Source organism: Micromonas pusilla, assembly GCF_000151265.4.
Source record: "Micromonas pusilla CCMP1545 genomic scaffold MICPUCscaffold_1, whole genome shotgun sequence".
Taxonomy (NCBI): Eukaryota; Viridiplantae; Chlorophyta; class Mamiellophyceae; order Mamiellales; family Mamiellaceae; genus Micromonas; species Micromonas pusilla.
In genome coordinates, this window is record NW_003315882.1 from 1,811,296 (window position 1) to 1,835,000 (window position 23,705).

General features: G+C 68.5%; 12 protein-coding genes across 12 annotated transcripts; 7 read left to right on the top strand and 5 right to left on the bottom strand.

Moving 5' to 3' along the window:
• Window positions 1-106: 106 nt before the first annotated feature.
• Window positions 107-1,423, top strand: MICPUCDRAFT_50725 (uncharacterized protein; the record flags this gene model as incomplete). Its single annotated transcript, XM_003055160.1, has 1 exon — window positions 107-1,423. The coding sequence occupies one exon, from the start codon at window positions 107-109 to the stop codon at window positions 1,421-1,423; it is 1,317 nt and encodes a 438-aa protein (XP_003055206.1).
• A 772-nt stretch (window positions 1,424-2,195) lies between these two features.
• MICPUCDRAFT_61744 (uncharacterized protein) lies at window positions 2,196-3,951 on the top strand (the record flags this gene model as incomplete). Its single annotated transcript, XM_003055161.1, has 2 exons — window positions 2,196-3,191; window positions 3,285-3,951. The coding sequence occupies 2 exons, from the start codon at window positions 2,196-2,198 to the stop codon at window positions 3,888-3,890; spliced, it is 1,602 nt and encodes a 533-aa protein (XP_003055207.1). The 3' UTR covers window positions 3,891-3,951.
• A 210-nt stretch (window positions 3,952-4,161) lies between these two features.
• Window positions 4,162-5,913, top strand: MICPUCDRAFT_46391 (uncharacterized protein). Its single transcript, XM_003055162.1, has one exon. It carries the CDS (start codon window positions 4,359-4,361, stop codon window positions 5,790-5,792), a length of 1,434 nt encoding a protein of 477 aa, XP_003055208.1. The 5' UTR covers window positions 4,162-4,358; the 3' UTR covers window positions 5,793-5,913.
• MICPUCDRAFT_46392 (uncharacterized protein) lies at window positions 5,889-7,009 on the bottom strand (the record flags this gene model as incomplete). Its single annotated transcript, XM_003055690.1, has 1 exon — window positions 5,889-7,009. A coding segment is annotated over one exon (1,119 nt), but the record flags the coding sequence as incomplete, so codon positions are not given.
• Window positions 7,010-7,593: 584 nt separating this feature from the next.
• Window positions 7,594-11,973, top strand: MICPUCDRAFT_50729 (uncharacterized protein; the record flags this gene model as incomplete). The annotated part of the gene is made up of 1 exon (XM_003055163.1): window positions 7,594-11,973. The coding sequence occupies one exon, from the start codon at window positions 7,594-7,596 to the stop codon at window positions 11,971-11,973; it is 4,380 nt and encodes a 1,459-aa protein (XP_003055209.1).
• Window positions 11,974-12,062: 89 nt separating this feature from the next.
• On the bottom strand, window positions 12,063-12,523 carry MICPUCDRAFT_50730 (uncharacterized protein; the record flags this gene model as incomplete). The annotated part of the gene is made up of 2 exons (XM_003055691.1): window positions 12,063-12,363; window positions 12,462-12,523. The coding sequence occupies 2 exons, from the start codon at window positions 12,521-12,523 to the stop codon at window positions 12,063-12,065; spliced, it is 363 nt and encodes a 120-aa protein (XP_003055737.1).
• A 521-nt stretch (window positions 12,524-13,044) lies between these two features.
• On the top strand, window positions 13,045-14,313 carry MICPUCDRAFT_31117 (uncharacterized protein). Its single transcript, XM_003055164.1, has 2 exons — window positions 13,045-13,085; window positions 13,228-14,313. Exon 2 carries the CDS (start codon window positions 13,261-13,263, stop codon window positions 14,185-14,187), a length of 927 nt encoding a protein of 308 aa, XP_003055210.1. The 5' UTR covers window positions 13,045-13,085; window positions 13,228-13,260; the 3' UTR covers window positions 14,188-14,313.
• Window positions 14,314-14,323: 10 nt separating this feature from the next.
• Window positions 14,324-16,340, bottom strand: MICPUCDRAFT_50732 (auxin efflux carrier family; the record flags this gene model as incomplete). The annotated part of the gene is made up of 2 exons (XM_003055692.1): window positions 14,324-15,449; window positions 15,634-16,340. The coding sequence occupies 2 exons, from the start codon at window positions 16,338-16,340 to the stop codon at window positions 14,324-14,326; spliced, it is 1,833 nt and encodes a 610-aa protein (XP_003055738.1).
• A 153-nt stretch (window positions 16,341-16,493) lies between these two features.
• Window positions 16,494-16,832, top strand: MICPUCDRAFT_50733 (uncharacterized protein; the record flags this gene model as incomplete). Its single annotated transcript, XM_003055165.1, has 1 exon — window positions 16,494-16,832. One exon carries the CDS (start codon window positions 16,494-16,496, stop codon window positions 16,830-16,832), a length of 339 nt encoding a protein of 112 aa, XP_003055211.1.
• A 52-nt stretch (window positions 16,833-16,884) lies between these two features.
• On the bottom strand, window positions 16,885-17,439 carry MICPUCDRAFT_50734 (uncharacterized protein; the record flags this gene model as incomplete). The annotated part of the gene is made up of 1 exon (XM_003055693.1): window positions 16,885-17,439. One exon carries the CDS (start codon window positions 17,437-17,439, stop codon window positions 16,885-16,887), a length of 555 nt encoding a protein of 184 aa, XP_003055739.1.
• A 22-nt stretch (window positions 17,440-17,461) lies between these two features.
• MICPUCDRAFT_31122 (divalent Anion:Na+ symporter family) lies at window positions 17,462-21,148 on the bottom strand (the record flags this gene model as incomplete). The annotated part of the gene is made up of 3 exons (XM_003055694.1): window positions 17,462-18,867; window positions 19,143-19,168; window positions 20,547-21,148. The coding sequence occupies 3 exons, from the start codon at window positions 21,146-21,148 to the stop codon at window positions 17,501-17,503; spliced, it is 1,995 nt and encodes a 664-aa protein (XP_003055740.1). The 3' UTR covers window positions 17,462-17,500.
• Window positions 21,149-21,497: 349 nt separating this feature from the next.
• MICPUCDRAFT_50736 (uncharacterized protein) lies at window positions 21,498-22,538 on the top strand (the record flags this gene model as incomplete). The annotated part of the gene is made up of 1 exon (XM_003055166.1): window positions 21,498-22,538. The coding sequence occupies one exon, from the start codon at window positions 21,498-21,500 to the stop codon at window positions 22,536-22,538; it is 1,041 nt and encodes a 346-aa protein (XP_003055212.1).
• Window positions 22,539-23,705: the final 1,167 nt, after the last annotated feature.

Consider the following 23,705-nt stretch of genomic DNA (forward strand, 5'->3'; position numbering starts at 1 on the left):
AGCGCACGCGCAGCGCAACCGAGGCGAGGGCGTGCTGTGGACCGAATCCGAAAGGGGAAAAGAAATCTCGTCTCGCTCGCGACACATCGCCGCGCACGAGAGCGCGATGCGCGGCCTCGTGTGGACCGCCGGGGACGGCGTGACCTCGGTCACGTCCCCCGGGACCTCCTCGTCGATGCCGAAGGACGCGTACAACGACCCGCTCGCGCGGAAGCGCGCCATCTTACGCGCGCTCTTCGGCGGGGACGAGCGACTCCGCGGGGGCGCGATTCGTCACCGCGCCAAGGCGGGGAACCTCCAGCTCCGGCACGTGGACGACGACCTCGACGAGCCGCCCGGGATCGCGGACTTCCGCCGCGCGGCGTCGTACTGCCACGACCGAGGCATGCTTCGGTATCTCGAGACGGCTTGGGAACGGTGGGCGGCGACGCCCGAGGAGGAGCGATGCCGTTTTTTTCGACGCGCGACGAGCGCGGCGTCCGACGCGTCGTCGTCGACCCCTACCCCATCCGACGCCATCCCCGCGCTCGTCCCCGCGAACTACTGCGCGCGGCACGACGCCATCACGCGTCCCGGCGCGAACCTCCACTCGCAGACGTGCTACTACCACACGGACGACGACACCCCGATCTTCGAAGGCTTGCTCGGGCAGCTCGTCGCGGACGCCACCGTCGCCGTCGCGTGCGCGGCGCACGTCGTCGTCCAACGCGAACGCCTCGCGCGCTTCGATCGCACGTTAAACGACGACCCAGTGGACGCGTTCTATCACTACGCGTGCGTGAACCACCCGGGGCATCACGCGGGGAAGAGCACGATGGGGGGGTACTGTTACGTGAACAACGCCGCGATGATCGCGAGGGTGATTCAAGAGCATCACACGCTGAGGAACCCGGATCGCGCCAAGCCGGTGAACGTCGCGATTCTGGACGTGGACTACCACGCCGGGAACGGCACGGCGTCGATATTCTGGGAGGACCCCACGGTCTTCGTCGCGTCCATACACGCGGACCCGAACGGCGATTATCCGTGGAATGCGTGCTTCGAGGACGACGTCGGCGGCGGCGACGGCGAGGGGTTCACGAGGTGCGCGCCGCTGCCCAGGCGCGCGGGATGGGACGTCTACGAGCCCGCGCTCGCGGGGTCGCTCGACGCGATCAAAGCGCAGAGGCCTTTCGCGTTGATCGTGAGCCTCGGTTTGGACGCGCACGCGGACGACCCGGTGCAAGAGAAGGCGACCGCGGGGATGGAGTTGACGGTTGATGATTATTTCAACGTGGGACGGATGATCCGCGAGACCGCGGACGCGGTGGACGCGACCGTGGTGTTCGTGCAGGAGGGCGGGTATCAGGTCGAGGTCGCGGGCGAGCTCGTGAGGACCGTGTTTAAAGGGTTCGAAGCGGGGGGGGTGTCGATAGCCGGATAGTTCGTCGCGGAAAAAACGCATCAGAGCTTTTTCTGCGACGAGAGTCGTGATGAGTCAGCGAGACGCGCTCGCGCTCGCGGCCGGTCCGAGAAACCACGATTTTAAACGAAGACCAAATGCCGCGACCGCTACCGCGCGCGCGCGTCACTACGCCCGCGCCCTCCCCCCGCGCTCGCGCCCGAGCACGATGGGGGACAAGATGGAGCGCGCGGTGCGAGCCATCGAGCGCGCGCGCGACGAGCTCGCGGCTCAGGACAAAGAGCGAAAGACGACGCTCGCGACGGACTTGGACCTCGCCACGATCGTCAAGCGCGCCGAGGCGAAGTCGTTCGCGTCTCCCGAGGACGTCCTCGCCGCGGTCGCGGTGACCTGGCGGGAGTCGCACGTCACCGCGCAGGCGGCGGTGAACGCCGCGAATAAGCGCGCGGCGACGACGGCGTTAGAGGGCGTCGCCGACCTCGCGGACGCGGTCGTCCTCATCCAGCGGATCTGGCTCGACGAGGGTCTGTTCGGATGCCCGCTGAACGACGACGACTACCAGATGCACGCCGCGGAGATGGACCACAGGAAAGTCAAAACCGCGCTCGCGTCCATGGAGCGATGGACGCAGCGGAACTTCTGGGACGGCTTCCTCCCCGTCGTGAAGGACGTCAAGGAGGAGGTGGCGAAGAAGCGCGACGGGAAATATCGCACCTACGCGCAAGTCTTGGACGCGCTCGATCGCATCCAGACCGACGCCGCGGAGGCGCTGCGCGCGAAAGTGAAGGGCGGGATGTCCCGCGCGAAGAAGGAGCAAGAAGCGCAGGACGCGGAGGACGCGGAGGACTACCTGAAGGCGATGAAGAAGTGGTTGCGGGAGAAGTGGCACACGGAGAACGGGCTGCCGTTGCCGTCGCCGACAGCCGCCGCCGCCGGGGACGGGGACGCGGGGGGATCCCCGGGCGCGGGTCCGAAGCGGCGCGGGTCCGTGGGGGGACGGAGCGCGGGGAAGAGGAAGAGGTACGCCGAGGACGATTCCGACGCGGATTTTTCGATGGGCTCCGACGACGAGTCGAACTCGGACTCGGAAGACGGCGACGACGACGACGATTCCGACGCCTCGGAGGCGGCGGACGAGCCCCAGCCGAAGAAGCGTCGCGGACGGCCTCCAGGGTCGAAGACGGGGTCGGCGGCGGCGAAGGCAGCGGCGGCGGCGGCGGCGGCGAAGGCGGCGGCATCAGTGCCGTCGTACGGCGGCGGCGGCGGCGCGTGGGCGAGCAGTCAGCCGCCCGCGGCTCCGACGGGGGCGGTGCCGCCCGGCGCCGTCGTCTCCGCGTTTCACGGGGAACGCGCGGTGCTCGTAAAGATCAAGTGCCACGGCCTCCAAGCCACCGCGCTGCTGCGCGTCCCGAAGGGTAGCAGCGGTCAGAGCGGCGCGGCGGTGAAGGCGGCGCCGCCGTCCCCGCGCGCGCAGATCCACGCGCCGACGCCGCGGTCGCCGCCGCCGGGAAAACCGGCGTTCGTCCCCGTCGCCGCGTCGCCGCACGCGCCGACGCCGTACGTCCAGGGCGTCGGCGAGCGGTGCGCGCGGAACGACGGGAAGACGTGGCGGTGTAAGATGACCGCTATCGAGGGCGCGTCGTTCTGCGCGCATCACCGGCAGAAAGGGAACGCGTCGCCGTCCCCGGCGCAGTCGCCGTCGCCGGCGCCGAGGCCGCCGCAGACGCGGGCGGAGGTGGCGGCGAAGGGCGTTGGGTCCGATGCGGGGCCCGGCGTCGCGTCGAAAGCGCCCGCGGCGACCGCGGGGGACCCGGTGACGATTCGCATCCTCGCCGTCGCGGGCGCGCCCACGGACGGCGACCCCGCGAGCGCGCTGGCGTCCCCCGCGGCGTTTGAAAAACACGCGTTCGGCATCGCGCGCGAGGTGGAGCGCGAAGGCGGCGCCGTCGCGACGCGCGCGGCCCCGCCGCCCGGAGACCCCGACGCCGCCGACGACGCGACCGGCGACGCGTACTTCCGCGCGAACGCCGTCGTGTACGAGCGAGAGCACGTCTGGACGCCGTTCCCCGCGTACGAGCGCAAGCTGTTGGGGACCACGGACGCGTCCTTCGCCGAGGGGGTGGGGAAGCCGCAGGCGCAAAACGCCTTCTCGAGCGCGAGCGCGGAGGCGCAGCGGTCGAAGGACCGCGCCGCGCAGCACGCGGACGCGTTCGAGCGGCACAGAGACGCGGCGCGGGGTGATGGGGTTGGCAGGGCGCGGGCGATCAGGGAGCAGCTGAAGCGGTGCGCGGAGTACGTCGACGACGTCGACCGCGACGTGCGTTTGCTTCGCGACGACTGCGAAAACTACGGACGCGAGGGGTTTGAGATTCGGAAGAATTCGCAGACCGCGGCGGCGATGATGGCCGGCGGCGCGGGCGGGAGTGATTACGTCGAGTACACCGAGAAGATCGACCGCGCGATCATCCTCACCGCGAAGTGGGCGTGACGACGCGAAAGTAGCCCCTACCGTGTAGTACGACTCGAGAAACCGAAAAAAATCATGACCTCACGTACTTCAGACACGCGCTTTCGGAGCCAATCTCGTCAACGTTTTTCACCCGTCCCTCGGTTTCAACATTTGATCGCGTCACCTTTCAACTGATCGATGAACTTGATCGGCACTGACAATCTCGAAGCGACGCGGGGTGCCGAGCAAATAATCCATCCGCGAACGGGTCGCGATCGTGCTGACGTGCCGACGCGGTGCGACCCCCGCGCACTCCCCCGCGCGCGCGCACGCTCCCCGAGCGAGTCGCCGACGAGAACCATATCCCACTTCGCCCGTCTCGCGAGACGCGCAGCCGTCGCCGTCGAACGCGCGCTTCCTCACCCCGGGTCCGTCGCGCCTTTCCGCGCGCCCCAGCAGTGCCTCCATCCCAAACGCGAGTTAACCTTCTTTCGAGAACCGCGCACGATGTCGACGATCACCGTCGATAACATCAACGCCAAGGTGCGCGAGATGCAATACGCCGTGAGAGGCGCGATCGTGCAGCGCGCGGGCGAGATCGAGGACGGGCTGAAGGCGGACCCGTCGAAGTATCCGTTCGATAAGGTGGTGTACTGCAACATCGGAAACCCGCAGTCGCTCGGGCAGAAGCCCATCTCGTTCTTTCGCCAGGTCCTCGCGTTGTGCGATTACCCGGACCTCCTCCTCGCGCCCGGGATCGAGAAGACGTTCCCGGAGGACGTGAGAAAGATCGCGAAGGATATCCTGGACAACACCACGGGCGGCACCGGGGCGTACTCCCACTCCCAGGGCGTGGCGTTCATGCGTAAGATGGTCGCGGCTGGGATCTCGGATCGCGACGGGCACCCGTGCGACGTCAACGATCTGTGGCTCACCGACGGCGCGTCCGTGGGCTGCCACTACCTCATGAAGACGCTCATCACGGACGAGCGCGACGCGGTGTTGACGCCGATCCCGCAGTACCCTCTGTATTCCGCGTGTCTCGCGCTGTACGGCGGGACGTTGCTGCCGTATTACCTCCGCGAGGAGCAGGGTTGGGCGCTCGACGTGGCGGAGTTGAAATCGCAGACGGACAAGGCGAGAGGCGAGGGGAAGAACGTCCGCGCGCTCGTGATCATCAACCCCGGGAACCCGACCGGCGCGGCGCTCGGTTTAGATAACCAGAAGGAGATCGTGCAGTTTTGCAAGGACGAGGGCATCCTCCTCGTCGCGGACGAGGTGTACCAAGAGAACGTGTACGCCGAGGGTAAGAGCTTCACGTCTTTCAAAAAAGTCGTCCGCGACTTGGGCGTCGACATCCCGATCGTTTCCCTGAACAGCACGTCGAAAGGGTTCTTCGGCGAGTGCGGCCGCCGCGGCGGGTACATGGAAGTGTGCGGGATCGACAAGGGCGTCGCGGAGCAGCTGTATAAGCTGTCGTCGGTCGGTTTGTGCTCGAACCTCGCCGGGCAAATCGTGATGGCGCTCGTGATGAAGCCCCCGAAGGAAGGCGACGCGTCGTACCCGCTGTACAAGCAAGAGAAGGACGACATCTTGTCCTCGTTGAAGCGCCGCGCGGTCACGCTCGTGAACGGCCTGAACGCGCTCGAGGGCGTGTCGTGCCAGGAAGCCGAGGGCGCGATGTACGCGTTCCCGAAGATTGACCTTCCCGCGAAGTTTTTAAAAGAAGCCGAGGGCAGCGGCATGGCGCCGGACGCGTTGTATTGCATGCGTCTGCTGGAAGCGACCGGGATCGTCGTCGTCCCGGGCAGCGGGTTCGGCCAGGTAGAGGGGACGTGGCACTTCAGGACGACGTTCCTTCCCGCGGAGGCGGACATCGAGGGCGTCGTGCAGAAGATGACCAAGTTCCACGGCGATTTCATGGACGCGTACAGGAATTAAAGGAACGAAACGCGACGATTTCGTTTTCATCGTCGAGTATTATCGAGGGAGGGCGTCTAGCCCTACGACGACACGACGTGTTGTGACTGAATTTTTAACAAAAACAAACTTGCGTGTGTACTGTACAAATCGTGACGAAGCGATCGTATCCTCGTCTCTCGCCGGCGGCGGCGGTCTCGTCGTTTTTTTTTTCACCGCTATCACACGCCGCCGGTGCTGTGCCAGCAGTCCCTCGCCCAGTGCCCGGGCTGTCCGCACTCGTAGCACTTCGGCGCGCACGTCGCCGCGAAAGGCGCCGCGACCGAAGCCTCCATCGGCGGCGACGTGTTCGTGCCCACGGAGACCGTCTTCGGCGGCGGCGGCAGAAGCTTCTCGCCGTCCGAGACGTCGCTCGGCTTGACGCCTTTTTCGACGTCGTCGTCGGAGTCGTCGTCGTCGTCGCGGTCGTCGTCGCCGCCGCCGCCGCCGCCGTGTCTTTCCGTCCACGCGGACACGAGCGACAGCATCGCGACCGCGAGGACGATCCCGATGACCGCGCACAGGAGCAGGTTCCAGACGTCGATCCGTATCACCGTCGCCGGGGACGCGTGATGCGGGTCGGTCATCCACGCGTCGTCTCTCGGGACGATGACCGTGAACCCGCCGTCGCCGGCGTTTGGTCTGAAGCCGTCGACCCCGCCGCCGTCGGCGGTTCGAACGACGATGTTCGGGAGCGCGGGCGTCGGGTCGGTCACGACGACGTACATCTCTTCGATCTCCACTCGATCGACGGGGTAGAAGAAGTCGCTCGCCGACGTCATCCCGGCGGCGCGTTCGGCGGCGAACGCCGACGCCGACGCGGCGTCGTCGACGCGCGTCTTCTCGGCTTCTTCCGCTGCTTCCTGCCACGCGGCGAGGAGCGCGAGGTCGACGCCGCCGTTGACGTCCGTCATCAGCGCGGGCCCCTCCCAGGAGAAGAACGCGGTCGCGGTCTCCGCGTCCAGGGTCTCCGCGTCTTCGATGCCGGGGTTCAGGACGAGCGGCGCGGCGTCGCGCGCGGCGTCGCGCGCGTTGTCCTCGGCGGCCGCGTCGACGTCGTCGTGGTCCGCGCGCGGGACCGCCGCGGCCTCCGCGAGGGCCTCGCCGAGCGGCTCCGCGCGGCACAGCGCGGGGGAGGCGCAGAGGAGGAGGAGGAAGAGGAGAGGGAGCGCGCGGGGGAGCGGCGTGCGCGTCCGCATCGCGGTCGGCGCGGCGGCGGGGCGCGGTGTGCGCGGCGTCGAGAGTGCCCTCGTCGTCCTCGGGAGACTCCTCGGGAGGTCCGAGGTTGAGTGCGACGGCTGAGGCGATTTCCATACAAAGAAGTTCATCGGTAAGTTGAAAGGGAACACGATCAAATGTTGAAAGTGCGAGGTGGGTGAAAAACTTTTCGTCCAGTGTGTCGAGAAGAAAAACTTCGCGACACGAAACGCTCGGCGCCGCGCGCGGACGCATTGCACGCTCGCGTCGTCGACGTATCGCGCGCGCGCACGACACCCGTCACCATGGCGGATCCGTGGGCTGAACCCACGGGCACGCCCGGCTGGAGCACCGCCCCCGCGGCGTCCGAGACGGTGCGCGTCCCGACGTCGTCCGTCCCGAATCGACGCCCCCGCCCGGAGGAAAACCAAAGCGATGGATGAGATGTCGAGATTCGTGGCGTTACGCCGCGCGACTTCCCCTCCCCTCCGCGTCGTTCGCTGACCTCCCTCGCCTCGCCTACGCCATATCCACGTCGCAGATCCCAACGAACGACCAGTCCGTCCTTCGCTCGCCGCGTTTCAGCATGGCGCAGTCCGTGGAGCGCATGAAGATCGACTCCGAGAACGTCCCCCTCACCGCGCTCGCGGGCAGAACCCCAGGGCGGACGCCGAACAAGCGCGCGACGATGGGCGGACCGACGTTCGTGCCGCCGCCGCGCATGGGCAGCTCTCCGCCGTCGTCGCCGCTGGCGAACAGAAGCAACGTGGACGACGTCACGTGGGCGGCGCAGGGCGCGCGGTCGGGGTATCCCGCGCAGCCGCATCATGACCGTCGCGTCGGATCCGCCGACATGGCGCCGCCGCCGCCGGTGACGCGGCACGACCGCAGGCAGACGATGGCGCCGAACATGATGTCAGCGTACAGGTTGAAAGAGGAGGAGGAGGAACCCGCGCTGATGGCCGCGCCGATGCCCCCCCCCGGGGGGGACCGGTGGGGACGCGGGAACGAGGCGTGGCGCGACGGCCCCGCCGCCGCCGCCGCCGCCGCCGCCGCCGCCGCGCCGCCGCCGCAGCGTGAGACGAACCGCCGCCACTCGACGTACGTCAGCGGGGGGTCGTACCAAACCCACCAGCACACGAACGGCGGCGGCGCGACGTCGGGGATGCCGCCGTCGATCTCGAGAGACGCGGACGCGTATTACACCCCGGCGTCGTCGCCGTGGGGGAGCCCGCCGAAGAGCTACTACAGCGCTACTTCGCGGACGAAGGCGAACGACGACGCGAGCGGCGGCGGCGCGACGTCGCCGCCGTCCGCGCCGCCACCGCCGCCGTCGTCGCACGGGTACAACACCCGAAGCGCGCGCAAGGCGGCGGCGGAGGCGCCGTCGAGGCCGGACTCCGCGAGGGACGACCGCGGCTACCCGAGCTACCCCGCCGCCGCCGGCGTGACGTCGCCGAGCGCTTCGTACTTGCGAGGGTTACAAGACCCGCCGCCGCCGCCGGCGGCGGCGGCCGCGCGCAGGGAGCACGCGACGCACCAAGCGTACCCGTCGACCATCCCGGGGACGAACGCGCCGCCCGGGACGGGGTACGCGCATCTCATGGTGAACAAGCCCGCCGGGACCGCGGCGGGGGCCGCCGCTCTCCTCGGCGCCGCCCCGGAGGGATGCTACCTCGGCACGTGGCGCGGGGACGAGCGCGCGCGCGTGCTCGCATACGAGGCGTGTCTCCAAGCGTGCCTGGAAGGGTCGCTCGGGACGAACGCGCCGCAGCACAAGGTTGACATGGCGGTGCACTTTCTCGCGGATCGATGCGCGGAGCTCCGAAAAGGATTTGGCATGGACGGCGTCCTCGTCGGAAGCAAAGGCGACGGCGGCGGCGGCGGCGCCCTCGGCGCGATCGCGAAGGGCAACGCCGCGTCCGTCGCCGCCGCGGACGTGGACGATCAGGTATCCTCGACGCGGCGGCAGACGTTCGACACCGGGTGCGGGCAACGATGGAGCGGCGTCACCGTCGACGTCACGGAAGTGTCCATCATCACCCGCGGCTGGAAGCGGTTCACGTCGCACCACCCGAGAGAGGTGTACCAGACGTTCAAAGAGAAGGGCGCGAAAGCGAGCGCGAAGCTCGTGCGGACGACGCCGGAGCCGCGCGGGGACGTGTGCGTCGTCCGCGCGGACAGCGGCGGATTTGGCGGCGTCGGCGGCGGCGACTCCGCGACGCTCCACGTCGGCTGCGGCGACGCGCGGATCCGACTCGCCGCCGCGGACGAGGCGCTCGTGTTCGAGGTTGACCTGGGCGAGGGGAAGATCGCGAAGGCGTGCCCGACGTTGGAGGAAGTCGCGAAGATGTCCAACGAAGGACGCAACATCGTCGAGCTTCCGCTTTTACTTCGCAACGGCAAGGAGAAGGGATACGTTCGCTTCACCGCGCACCTCGAACCGATCGGCGGGTACGACTGGGGCGCGCCGCTGACGAACCTGGATCACACGAACGGCGTGTGCGGCGGGTTGAACAGCTTCGGCGGCGACGCCGCGGGGTGGTCCTCCGGCGCGAACGCGCCGCTGCCCGCCGGGACGGCGTACGACGTCGCGTTGAACGCCGCGTTGCGATCGCTCGGGTTCCACCGCCGTCGCCTGAACATTCAAGGCCCGTGGGCGTGGCTCTTGCGCGAGCTCTCCGAGCTCCAGGGCGTCTCGCCGAACCACACGTCGCTGCGGTACGTCCGGCACGTCCTCGCGGTCGCGACGCCGACCGCGGACTGCCTCGCGAGCATCCTCGATCACCTCGCGCCGTGCCTTCGAGAGCACGCCGAGGGACGGCTGAACGCGTCCGAGGCGGAGCAACTGAAGGGGATCAAAGTCGCGGTGGATCAGCTCGTCGGCGTGTGCTTCCAGAACTACAAGAATCTCAGCGAGGACGAGCCGAGAGGGATCGCTAAGGAGGTTCCGCAGGTGGTCCCCGCGCCCGCGCTCGCGATCGCGCTCGAGCTGTCGCGGATTCTTCAAAAGGACCCGCTCGCGCCCGAGTCCATCCGCGGCCTTCAGTCGCACTTACAAACCGCCGCGCGGTCGTGCTACCGACGGCATCACTCCATCTTCCTCGGCGCGCGGCACAAGAACGCCATCGGGGGCGACGAGAGCGGGGAGTTGGACGCCGGGCACGCGCGCCTCTTCGCCGGCCTCTCCGAGCTCTGCCTCGGTCTGTGCCGCGAGCTCGGGACGGACCACACGATTCAAGACGCCAACGTGCTCCCTCTCGGCGTCCGCCTCCCTCAGCTCGCCGCCGGGGTGTACTGCACGGAGGCGTCCGCGTGCGTGGAGAAGCTCCTGACCGCGCACCCTCCGCCCGCGCCGCCCGGGCCGGAGGCGATCGACCTCGTGGACGCGCTGTGCGAGCTCCAAGAAGCCGCCGTCGCCGCCGACGTCAGCGATTTAGGCCCGGAGGAGCGGTTCCAAGGCGTCGTCCCGACGCACGACCGCGCGAAGAACGGGCCGTACCCGGGCATCGGCGGCGCCCCCGCGGCGAGCGCGATGGACCCTAAGCGTCTTTTCCAGCCCCACGTCGCGTCGTGGATCGAGTCTGGACGAGAGACGCTCCTGCGCGGCTGCATCGCGGCGTTGGCGAAGCACGGCGTCGGCGGCGCGGCGATGGACGACGCCTACCGCGAAGCCATGCGCGCGCTGGAAGGGTTCGAGAGAGTCGTCGCGCGGTGGCCGGACGCCGCGGTCGCGCTCGAGGAAGTTCTCGCGGACGCGGATCGTCTTCTCTTGCAGCGCATCAGCGCGAGCGTGGACGACGGGAAGGCCCACGGCGGCGGGCTCTTCGGCGGCCGCGGCGCCGCCGCCGGATTCGGCGGCGGCGGCGCGCGCGATCGCGAATACGGCGCGGGGTACGGCGCCAGGGACGGCGACGACGACGACGCGCCGCAGCCGACGCCGTACCGCGACGAGACCAACGAACCGAAGAAGAAGGAGATGCGCGGCGCGATGAACCGCCTCCGAGCGCGCGCGGGGAAAGCCGCGGCGGCAACGGTGGAGAAGGCGCGGTCGAAATTTCATCACGGCGACGACGACGCGCGCGCGGGGACGCGCGCGAAGCTCTCGCACGCGGGCGCTGAGGACGGGTACGTCCCCGCCGAGCTCGGCGCCGCGCTCACGGCGTTGAAAGCGATGGAGGTGCTGCGTCCGGAGGTTGGCCAGCGGCTCGTGCTGTGGGTCGCCGCCGCGGGCGGCGGCCAGCGCGCCGCCGGGGAGGAGTTTAGCCGCCGCAGCGCCGAGGTGCTCGGCGAGTTGCGCGCGCAGTACAGCGACAAGCTTCGCAGAGCCGTCGGCGGCGTCGCGGGCGCGGGGCCTTCGCTTCTCAACGCGCTGCGCGACGCGGCGATCCACGGGCCCGGGGGCGCGCACAGGGAGTTCGATCGCAAGAAGAAGCAGCGCTCAAACCGGTCGCGGAACGCGAGCCACCACCACAGGGAGTGGGAGCACGGCGAGCGCGACGCCGCGGACGGGGACGCGTCCGACGCCGGCGTCGACGACGACGACGCGCGCGGCGACGACGCGAGCGCGCGCGGCGACGCGCGAGGTTCGAACGAACGCGCGGGCGAGGACGAGCTCGACTTCGTCGTCGCGCCGATCTTGTCGCATGTCGACGTCGTCGCGCGCGGGCTGCGGCGGTCCGTGCCGCAGAGACGCGCGCTCGTTGGGGTGTTACGCGGGCTGTGGTCGCACTACGGCGGGGAGGCGTTGAAGTTTGTCGAGGAGGATCTGCGGCAGCGGTCGTCGTGGCGCCTGCGGTTGATCGCGACGGGCGCGTGCGAGAGGGTCTCCGCCGCGGTCGGCGCCGCGATCCGGGAGGCGTTAGGGCACGACGTCAAGGATAAGGATCTCGAGCCGCCCACGCTCGTGACGAAGCTCAGCGCGTTCGTCGACGGCGGCGCGACGGAGTCCGTCTCCGTGTATTAAAAATAACAAACCAGGGCGTCGCGTCGTCGCGACGCTCGATTGTGATGACTAACTTAACCTCATTCTATCGATCTCCGATCGCTCGCCTCTCACCACTCGCACACGACGAGCGCCTTCTCGAGTATAAACTTCCCCTCCTTGTACTTCTGGCTCCGCTCCCACGCGATCTCGTACTTCCACCCGAGCGTCGTCTGGCACTTGACGCACCGGAGATCCCTGACCGTGTGCAGGCCCGACATGAGGAGCCGGTCCTCCTTCTCGCCGAGGACTACGTTCGGGAGCGCGACGTCGTTGAACAGGTACGCGCGGCCGTGTCGTCCTTGGAACGCTTTGGAGATGACGTCGTCGTGGAAGCTCGTGTGCGTGCGGCACACCGCGCAGCTGTAGATCCTGCGAGAGGGAGGTTGAGAGAGAGGCGGGTACGTTGTGGGTCAACAACGCTTCGACGGCGCGAGCGGCTGGCATTTGACATTCGCCGCGCGGCGCACCTGTCGCCCGCGAGCCGGACGCACGGCACCGGAAGGATCGGCGGCGAGGACGACGCGGGCATGCTCTCGAGGCGCCTCGCGTGCTCGAGCGCGCGCGCCGTGTCCCGTGCGCGCCGCGGCGTTTGGCGAGACCCGGCGTGCGGATCTCGTTATTATCGAGTTGGTTACGACGGTTGCGGTTCAGGCTTCGCGCGTCGCGTCGCGTCACCTCGGGTCGATTTCCCGTCGAGCGGAGCGAGAAAAAGGCTGGAAAAAGGGCCGATCGATTCGCCCTCGGTCGCATTGATCCGCCAGACGATGATGGCCGCATCGCTCTCCTCCGTGAGCACCCACCGCGGTGTCGCGCTTCCGAATGCGCCTCGCGTCGCTAAGGCGCGCGTCGCCAAGGCGCGCGTCTGCGCGGTGCGTCCCGCCCCGTCCTCCTTCTCGCCGGCGGAATCACGACAATCCTGCCAACCGTCAGGACCCCTCTCCCTCCCGCTGCATTAAATCGGGGTCGGGGCGCTGAATCGACGCGCGACGCGCCCGCTCCACCCCGGTTCTTCATCGCTGACGTCGCATCGCACCCGCGCTATCGTCCCCACGCGCGCACAGGTCGCGTCTTCCCAGCAGGTTAACATCGCGGTGCGTCCTCGACGCCCCCCCAGACCCGCGCGTCCGTCGATTCGCGGAACGCCCGACGGATCCGACGTCGTCTCGCCACGACACGACGCCCCGTTCGTTCGCTCGTCGCTCACGCCCCCTACCCCCGTGATAACCACGACAGGATAACGTCACGCAACTCGTGGGATGCACGCCGATGGTGTACCTGAACAAAGTCACCGAAGGCTGCGTCGCGGAGATCGCCGCGAAGCTGGAGATCATGGAGCCGTGCTGCTCCGTGAAGGATCGCATCGGGTTCTCGATGATCGCCGACGCGGAGGAAAAAGGCGCCATCACGCCCGGGAAGACGATGCTCGTGGAGCCGACGTCGGGGAACACCGGGATCGGGCTCGCGTTCATCGCCGCCGCGAAGGGGTACGACCTGACCCTGACGATGCCCGCGTCGATGTCGCTGGAGCGGCGGATTTTGCTCAAGGCGTTTGGCGCAGACTTGGTCCTCACCGACCCGGCGAAGGGGATGAAGGGCGCGGTGATGAAAGCGGAGGAGCTCGGCGCCGCGAATAAGAACGCGTACATCCTGCAGCAGTTCGAGAACCCCGCGAACCCGAAGGTGCACTTCGAGACGACGGGGCCGGAGATTTGGGAGGATACCGCCGGGCAGATCGACATCCTCGTCTGCGGCGTCGGCACCGGAGGCACCGTGACGGGAACCGGGCGGTACCTCAAGTCCAAAAACCCAAACGTCAAGGTGGTCGCGGTGGAGCCGAAAGAGTCCGCGGTCTTGAGCGGGTCCGGCCCGGGCCCGCACAAGATCCAGGGCATCGGCGCCGGGTTCATCCCGGGCATCCTCGACACGGAGATCCTCGACGAGATCATCCAAGTCGGCAGCGACGACGCGATCGAGATGGCGAAGGAACTCGCCCTCAAGGAGGGGCTCATGGTGGGCATCTCCTCGGGCGCGGCGGCGCTCGCGGCGATCGAACTCGCGAAACGGCCGGAGAACGCGGGGAAGCTCATCGGCACGGTGTTCCCGTCGTTCGGGGAGCGGTATCTGTCGTCCGCGCTGTACAGCTCGATCCGCGAGGAAGCGGAGGGGATGACGTTTGACAAGGAGGAGAAGTGATGAATTGAATCGACGAGAGAGGAGGGAGGATAGGAGGAGCGCGGCGTCTCGGTCGGTGCGTTCGGCATGGTGCGGGCTCCCCGGACGCGGAGCCCACGTCTCTTGTTATACAGTACATATTGAACTCGTTCGTTCGTCACGCGAAAGCGACCGCGGAGGACGAGACGCGAAGACTCGCGCGCGAACCGCCGGCGCCGCCGCCGCGCGATTTCCGAGGGACGCGCGCGGCGCGAACCCTCGTCGCCCTCCCTCCGTATGGGCATTTAGTCACGACCAGCCCGGACGCGCTCCCCCGCCTCGGCGCGCGGTCCCGGATTTCGAACCCGAACCCGAACCCGAACCCGAACCCGCCGCGCGCGGCGTTCGACCCGCGCCAGCGCCCGCCCGCGCTCGCGACGACGGGCCCTTGGCCCGCGCCGCCGAAATCGCCGTCGCCGTCCTCCGGCTTCTTCATCGCGACTGACGACATCGCCGTCGTCACGATGGGCGCGTTCATGCCGTCGCTCCCGTCCCGCGGCTTGAACACCATCTTCACCGGCGCGAGCGCGCGGTCGAGCGCGAATCCAACACCCGCGACGACCGCGCCCGCGACGAGGAGACCGCCGGGGAGGACGTACCACGCCGCGGACGTCGCGCCGGCGCCGCCGGAGGAGAGGAACCCGAGCGTTAACAACGCGACGAGCGACGCGACTTGCGAGTAGTTCGTCAACGCCGTCGCCGTCACCGCGTCCGCGTCGTGATCGAGCGCGTACTGCACGCAGACGCTCGGCACGGGCATCAGGACCAGCGCGGCGATCGCGAAGCGGAACGGGCCCAACGACGGCGGCGCGAACGTCGTCGCGACCGCGGCGGCGACGAGCGACAACGCGTACTTTGTCGTCAGAAAATTCGCGACGTTTCGCAGCCGCAAACGCGACAGCGCGGGCTCGAACAGCGCGCCGAGGGTGATAAGCACGAGCGGGCGGTTCGCCGCCGCGAGCGGCGCGAGGACCGCGGCGAGGGCGTCCGGCAGCGGCGCGCCTCTGGACGCGAACGCGAGCAGAAGCGCGATCATCGGCGGAAACGTCAGAATCTTCGTCGCGAGTCTCGAGATGGCCCGCGCGTTCGTCTCCTCGACCGACGCCTTCGCGGCAGCCTCGCGCGCGAGGGAGCTCACCGTCGCCGCCTCCGCGGCCGCCGCGTCCGTCGCTTTCATGTCCATCGCCTCCACGAACTCGCCCTCCTCGAACCGCCCGCTCTTCACGCCGCCGCTCCGCAGAAACCTCAGGGTCGTTCCATACAAGCGAACGTCGGGGTGGAGTTCAAAGGCGTCAGTTGGAGTTGAAAGGCGCCGAGGGCGGGGATTGAAAGCGAGGGGTGGGCGGAGAGATGCGCCGGGCAAAGTCCTTAAGGATCGGCGTTCACCACGCCGACGCGGTCGTATGGGGACCAGTGTATAGAACGCACCTCACGCCGAGCCCGTTAAACGTCCCGCGCTTGAACTCCCCGGCGTAAGACCCGCCCTTCGCCCACTTGTACACCCCGTGCCCGTCCTTGACGTTGTTGTTCCACCTCCCCTCGTACACCGCGCCGCTCGGGTACGTGTACACGCCCAGGCCTTGCTTGGACTCGCCGCCGACGGACCACTCGCCGACGTAGACGCCTCCGTCGTCGTGCCTCGCGTTTTTCTTTCGCGCGTCCCGGATCGTGTTGCGCTCCTCCGCGGCGAAGATGGCCGCGGCGACGCCGAAGACGACCAGCGCGTTCGGGATATCGTACAGCGCCGCGAGCCTGAGCCCTTCCGCGCCCCAGACAGCCTCCACGAACGGATACGCGAACGTCCCCAAGTTCACGCCCGTCATCGCGCCCACCATGAGCCCGCGCTCGTACGACGGCCGGCGGCGGTACAGGAGGCACGCGCCGCCGGTCACGAGCGCGGACGCGAGGATCGACGTCAGGAACACTACGGGCGCGCCCGGGCCGAACAGCGGTCCCGCGCTCGTCAGCGTGTGCAGCAGCAGCGCGGGGAGCGTGACGTTCACGACGAAGCGCAGCATGACGGCGCCGTCGTCTCGGGAGACGACGCCGACGCGCTTCAGGGCGTAGCCGAGGAGGGCGTACGCGGCGACGAGCGCGACGCGGCCGAGGACCGCGCTCGCGCCCGCGGCGTCCATCGCGAGCGGGATCGATCGAGGGGAGCGCGGGTGGTCGGGTGACGCGCGCCTTCGAGTGCGCGCGCCCGAGCTAGGGTTGGGTTGATCGAGGAGGAGTGCGATTTCGCGGCGTTCGCTTTTCACTTCGAAGTCGCGCGCGACAGCCGGGGGAGAATGCACCGGGAGAAGATATCCCCCGACCTCGTCGTGCAGCTCTTCCAGCTGCACTGGGAGGAGAGCGAGAGAGAGAAGGCGGCGGCGGCGGCCGCGGCGGAGGGAGGGGACGGCGTGGACGGCGTGGACGGCGACGGCGACGGCGGCGGCGGACGCGCGGCGAGGAAGATCTCGATAAAAGACGAGGCTGTCCTCGCGAGCGCGGAGGTCTTGCGGCACTTCGCCGCGGAGATCGTGCACAGGGCGGTGGAGATCGCGGCGCAGGACGGGGACGACACCGTGGACGGCGGGCACCTGGAGCGGATACTCCCGCAGCTGATGCTCGACTTCGCGACGTGATCGCGACGCGGCGGGGACGGGAGTTGGCACCCGTACCCGTCGTCTGTAGAATCTAGGCATTCTCTAGTTTGAATCTCGACAGACCACGTTCACAGACGCGAGCGCCCCCGCACGCGCCGTGACGCGCGATGGCGGACGGCGTAGACCTCGGCGAAGCGAACGACGACGTCGTGAGCGCCATCATCGCCGTGCTCCCGGCGTCGGACGCTATGCGCGCCGCGCGCTGCTCCAAGACGTGGTGCGAGCTCACCGAACGGAGTTTCGAGGCGCGGTGCAGGGCGAAGGGGTGGCGACTCCCCAGGCGACCGCGCGGGGAGGACAGCACGACGAAGTACCCGTGGCGGCGGTTATACAGAACCAACGCGTGCGCGCGGTGCGTGGACGGCCCGGGGGAGTTCAGGGTGTCGCGAGACGCGGGGCGGTGTGACGTGAGGGTGTTCATGGTGTGCACGAGATGCGCCGGCGACGCCGACGTCGTCGCGCGGCTGGCGCGGTGGGGGCTTTTGATCGACTTCCAGTCCGTCACCGGGGCGTTTCTGCCGCAGGTGAAGCTGAAGAGAGGGAGCAAGCGCGAGCGGAAGAGCGGCGAGCCGATCGACCGCGGCATACGAGGGTTCGTGTGATTAGTTAGCCCGGGTGACGAGTGTATCGTTATTAGATCGGTACTTCTACACGACCCCGGCGAGAGGTCCCGCGGACGCTTCGCTCTCCGGCACCGACTTCAACGCCCCATCGCCGTAGTCTTCCTCTCCCTCGTCCTTCTCCTTACTCGCGTCGCCGCCGCACAGCGCAGCCTCGAGCGCCGCGGCGACGCTTCTTCCGCCGTAAATCAAAAGAATCATCCCGAACCCGCCGACCCACGCGGTCCACCACAGACCGCCGAGCAACACGACGGTCACGGACACGACCATCTGCACGACTTGCATGGGGGATCCGAACCGAAGGAAGTCCGCGAAGACGTACCCGCCCGGCCCGTACACCATCAAGTTCGTCTGGTACCCGAACGGCGACATGAACGACGCGCTCGCGGCGAGCATCAACAGAAACGACATCTGATCCCTCTCGATGCCCTGTTGCTCCGCCGCGCCGGCGGCGATGGGATACATCAACGCCGCCGCCGCGTTATTCCCGACGACGTTGCACATGAACACCGTCGCGGCGTAGATCGCGACGAGGATCCCCGCGTTCCCGGTCCCGGCCGCGTTGCCGCCGTCCACGAGCGTGTCCGCGATGGCGCTCGCGACGCCCGACTGTTCCATCGCCGCCGAGATGCCAAACGCGGCGGCGATGGTCACGATGATGTCCCACTTCACCGCCTCCCTGGCTTGCTTCTGGGTCAGGCACCCGGTCGCGAGCATGACCCCGGACGCGAGAAGCGCGGCGACGAAGAGGTCGAGCAGACCCGCGACGAAGACGACGATCATGACGACCGCGGTGAGGCACGCGGGGAGGAGCTTCTCGAACTGCGGCGGGGACGAGTTTTCAACCTCGGACACGAGCGCGAACGCGGGGTCGTGCTTGTACAGCCGCAGGAACGATCCGCCGGTGTCGAGGAGCAAGACGTCCCCGGCGGAGAGGACGATGTCGCCGATCTTGGCTTGGATCCTTCCTCCGCTTCGCTGCACGGCGATGATGACCGCGTCGTAGCACGTCCGGAAGTGCGAGTCTCTCACGGTTTGTCCGCAGAGAGGCGAGCGCACGGCGATGACGGCTTGGACGAGCCTTCGATCGGTCTTGTTGATGTTCAGCTTGTCCACCTGCTTCGTCTGCGGGACCAAGCCCGGGATCCGGAACAGCTGATGCACGCCGTTGGCGTCGCCCGCGAACCACAGGACGTCGCCGCCTTGGAGGACGTACTCCGGCCCCGGGACCGCCATTGCCTCGGACTCGCTCCCGGCGACTTGCACGGCGGTGAGGAATAATCCGGCGAGGCCGCGTAACCCCGCGTTCATGAGCGTTTTTCCATCCAATGCGCCCTCCGGGAGAACGCGCACCGGGCACGTGAAGTCCGTCATCGCTCGTAAGTCCGCGTTCCCTTCCCTGGACAGCACTTGCAGGTCCGGGTCCGACGTCGGGCCGAGGCCTGGGGTGTGCGACCGCGACGCGCCGCCGCCGCCGTCGAGGGACGTCATGGATCCCTCGGACGATCGCAGCGCCAGCTTGCTTCGTCGCCCGCCGCTCTTCGTCTTCGACGGGCTCCCCAACGGCGACGGCGTGGGCGTCATCGACTTCGGCGTCGACGGTCGCGGTTCAGCAGGCTTCGCGTCGTCGTCGTCGCCGCCGCCGCCGCCGCCGCTGAATTTCGTCAACAACGCCGCCGCCGCGGCTTCGTTCGACTTTGGGCTATCCCGCGGCACGGAAGCCACGGGCGCGGCGAGCGCGCCGCCGCCGCCGCCGCCGCCGCCGCTTCCGATGTCCACCACCGTCGCGCCGCCGGCGTCCGGACGCGCGCCGTAATCGATGCTACTCCGCGCGCTGTCCGAGCCGCCGTTCAAAACCTCCCTGGACTGATCCCGCTGCAGCGCCAACATCGACGGCGTGACGTTCAACGCGGGCTCTTTGAACTGCAGCAGCGGGCACTTATCCAGGCAGTGCAGCATGAGAATGTCGCCAGCCTCGAACTTTAAGCCGGCGAGGCGGCCCTGATTCGCCGCTCGCATGTCCTCCCCGCCGCGCTGCACCGCGATGATCGCGGCTTTGTACTTTTCGCGGAACCCGACGTCGAACGCGGTTTGCCCAATCAGCGACGACGTCGTCCGCACGCGGCACTTCAAGACTTGGTGCCGCTCCAGCAGCGCCTTGCGGACGCCGAGCGGGGTATCCTTCGCCGCGAGGACAGCCTGGATCGGCATCGCGCTCTCCTCCGCGCCGACCCCAACCTTGGCGTCGCTCGGCGTCGGCGCGTCCGCGGTCATCGCGCGGCGAACGGGGCCCTTCTTGAACGAGGAACGCTCGACGCCGCCCGCCGCGTCGTCGGGGTTGGCAAACCCCCTCGCGCCTCCTCGACCGTCCTCCGACCGTCGTCGCGCGCGTCGGACTTTATCCGCGCTCCTCCGGCGGGCGCGGTGCTTCCCGCCGCTGTCGCTGAGCCCGCCGCCGTCGGACGAGAAGTTCCCGCCGCCGTCCGACGAGCACGCCCCGGCGTCGGACGCGGACGCGTCGCCGGCTCTGTCTTCGAACTGAAACGTCTGCTGCAGCATCGTCTCGTAATCGCGCGAGTGCGCCATTGCTCGGGATGTCGTGTGCTTGGAGTTCCTGGGCGGGTACGTGTCCGTGGACTTGAGGGGCTCGACAGAGGACAGCCGCACGCTCTCGTGGTCGACGCCGACGCCGTCGCCGTCGCGCGAGCCCTTCTTCCCGCCGCCGCCGCCGCCGTCCACCATCCACGTGTCCTCCACCTCGTGCGTCAGCGGCAGCAGCCCAAACTCCACGCACACGTCCCCTATGCTCTCTACTAAACCGGTGAAGTGCAACACGTCGCCTTCCTCGAGCAGAAACTCCGGCGTGACCGCGCGCAACAACATGTCTCCGCGTTGCACGGACACGAGGTACAACCCGTTCAGCCCTCTCAACGCGGCGACGGGCTGATCGATGACCGGGGACCCGGGGGCGACCACCGCGCCGACCGCGAGCGCGTCGAGTTTCGTGTGGTCGTCGCCGTCGCCGTCGCCGTCGCGTTTCTTCCTCGATCTGCTCCCGCCCTTGAGGAGGAACGGCGCGGCGATGAGAATGTACGCCATGCCGGACATCGCGACGGGAACGCCGTAGATGCTCAACGCGAAGAGGCCCATCGGCTCTTCCTCCGGGTACCGGTCGCGCATCATCCCCTCCACGACGAGGTTCGTGGACGTGCCTATCAGCGTGCACGTCCCGCCGAGGATGGACGCGAAGGACAGCGGGATGAAGAGCTGCGCCTTGTGCACCCCGATCTTGTGCGCCCACTTCTGTAATATCGGAATCATGATCGCGACGACCGGGGTGTTGTTCAGAAACGCGGAGACGAACGCGATGGGAACCATGAGGCGAATCTGCGCGGACGCCGCGTCTTTCGGGTGGCCTAACAGTCGCCCCATGTAGTAGTCCAGCGCGCCCGTGTGCGATATCCCCGCGGCGACGACGAAGAGACACGCGACGGTGAGGAGGCCCTTGTTCGAGAATCCGGCGAGGCCGCTGTCGATGTCGACCGTCCCGGCCGCGAGCATCATCGCGAGCGCGCCGAGCATGAGGATGTCCGGCCCCGCGACGTTCTTCAGCAGCGCCACGAAGGTGATGAACATGATGGAGACGCAGTACCATCCTTCCCATTGTTCCCCCATGACGACGGCCGGCGTCGGTCACGCGACGTTCCTACGCCGACGGGTACGATGAGGATAAAAGGGCGAGGCTAACGGTCTTCACGTGTCGAGACCTGACGGGACGCGAGCGCGGGACCCCTCGACGGCGCGCGGGACGCGGGGGCGGGGCCGACGACGCGGCGGGGTCGCGCGGATCGCGGTCTCCGCGACGCGATCGATGGACGACTCCGCGCGAGCGGCGCGTCGCTCGCGGCTGTGAGGGGACGTGAGGTGACGGATGGCAAGGTTAACAACGACGCGCGGGCGACGCCTCGGACGGCCCGCCGACCGCCTGCGCCTCCACCTGCCTCCATTTTCGCGCGCGCGCGCGATGGAGCCCCCGTCGCGGGCGCACACCGCGCTGTGGCTCCTGTTCATCGTCCCGTACGCGGCGTTCTCCGCGCACGCGATCCTCGCGCTCAGCCTCAAGCGCGGCGTCTTCGGCCTCGTCCAAGGCGCGCTCCTCGCGTGCGTCGCGCTGCCGTTCTGGCGCGCGATCTGTCGCCGTCCGACCTACGCGCCGCTGAGCGCGCTCCTGTCGCGGTACCGCGCGAAGACGCCGTCGTCGAACGCCGGGTTCGCGGACGCGAGCGACGCGGGGTTGGAGTGGACGCGCGCGATCGAGGCCGCGGTGGAGACGTTCGCGGACGAGCTGTCGTCGTTCGCGAGGGCGAACGCGAAGACTTCCCTGATGAACGCGTCGTCGAGCGCGGCGGATTCGAATTCCGCGATGAGAGACGACGGCACGGGAACGGGAACGCCGGCGTCGCCGGCGTCTCCGACGTCGCCCACCGCGGACGAGCACCCGACGCGCGCGCTCCTGCGCTCCGGCTGGGGCGTCGTCCCCATCCTCGACGAGTGCTCGCGGCCGAACGCGCTCGCGGCCGCGCGGTTCCCGAGGACGTCCAGAGCGATCGCGGCGGCGAACGGATTCGACGCCAAATTTTCAACGCTCGCGGGGAGAGACGTCGACGTCCCGCGCGTCGGCGAGTGCGACGGATACCACCGCGCGCACGTCGTCGTCCTCGCGGAGGGCGGGCACGAGCGCGGCGCCGTCGTGGGCGTCGAGGTTGGGGGGCAGCGAAGGACGTTACGGCGAGGGGACGTCGTCGTCGCGAACGACCACCTCGAGAGCCGGTGGTTCCGACCGGAGGGCGAAGACGTCGACGCGGCGTGCGTGTTGTCGTTCGACGTGATGAAGCGCGCGTTTCGGCACTGCCGCGCGGGGGTGGAGAAGCATAGGAGGGAGCATAGGGAGGCGTTGGTCGGTAGCGGTGACGGCGAGGGGGGCGCGAGCGGCGGGGGGGTCGGCGCGGCGGTTAAGCGCGTCGCCGCCGCGTTCGCGCGCGGGTTCGTCGGGAACCTCGGGTGATTTCAAAGTCGCCCCCGTTCCGTCCGTCGTCGGCGCGGCGTACTGTACGCGCGCGATAGAGCGTTCAACGCGCGCGGCGTGCTAGGTCTAATACACTCATTTCGCTACCGACGAACCGTCCCGCGCGAGCGGGGATCCACCCGCCTTCATCGCGCTCTTCCGACCCCGACCCCGCGACCCGCCGCCGCCGCCGCTGCCGTCGTCGTCCGCCTCGGAAGCCCCCTCGAACGTCACGACGCTCCCTTTACTCTGCTTACTGCTCACGCTCGCGTCCGGGGACGAGCTCTGGCTGCTCTCCTTGCTGCTCTCCTTGCCGATCCTGCCGCTCTTCTTCGACCCGCCGAAGCTGCCGCTGTTCGCCGACTTGAGGCTCCTCGAGCTCCCGCTGCCCCGCGACAGGCTCTTGCCGCTGTCCGTGCGACTCCCGCGTCGCGACTTGTTCACCAGCTCCCACGCGCTCTCCGCCTGCGCCTCGTCCTTTAACTCCGCGATGACGTCGTCGAACTCCGCGGGGAAGACCATGCGGCGGTGCAGGGTGACCACGATCGTCACGCGCGCGTAGGTGTCGTCCGCGGGGACGCACCGCAGCGCCGCGCGCGCTTGGTCCTTGGTCGCGTAGTGCGACTCTGCCCAGTGGAGGATGCTCTCTCCGCGCTCCATCGAATCCTTCTCGAGCGATTCGACCTCGACGATCATCGCCGCGAACTGCAGGTCCGGCATCTGCCTCGCTTTCCTCTTGTTCAGGAGCCTCCGGACGATCTCGTCGATCGCGCTGAGGATGATGGGGACGTGCGTCGTCGTGAGCTGGCAGCTTCGCTGCTCGCGCGTGCGCTTGTCCAGAAACGTGAATCGGAAAATCTTTTGCGTCCCGCTCCAGTTATCCACCAGCGCGAGCGGGTACTCCTTCAGCACCTTGCGCTCGCGGTTCGGCCCGTCCCCGCGAGACGTCGTGAGGATCCTGAACCCGAACTCGGAGACTTGAAACCCGACGAGGCCGTTCGCGTCCAGGCCCTCGAACGCCCAGTTCTCGTAAGACATCGGGGACACCGCGAACAAGATGCTCTCCGCGCTGTCGCGAATCGGGGGAGGGAACCGCGCGCGTCCGGAGCCGCTCTGCGACAGGTCGTTGTCCTTGTACCTGTCCTCCTTCGGGATGTCCTTCTTCTT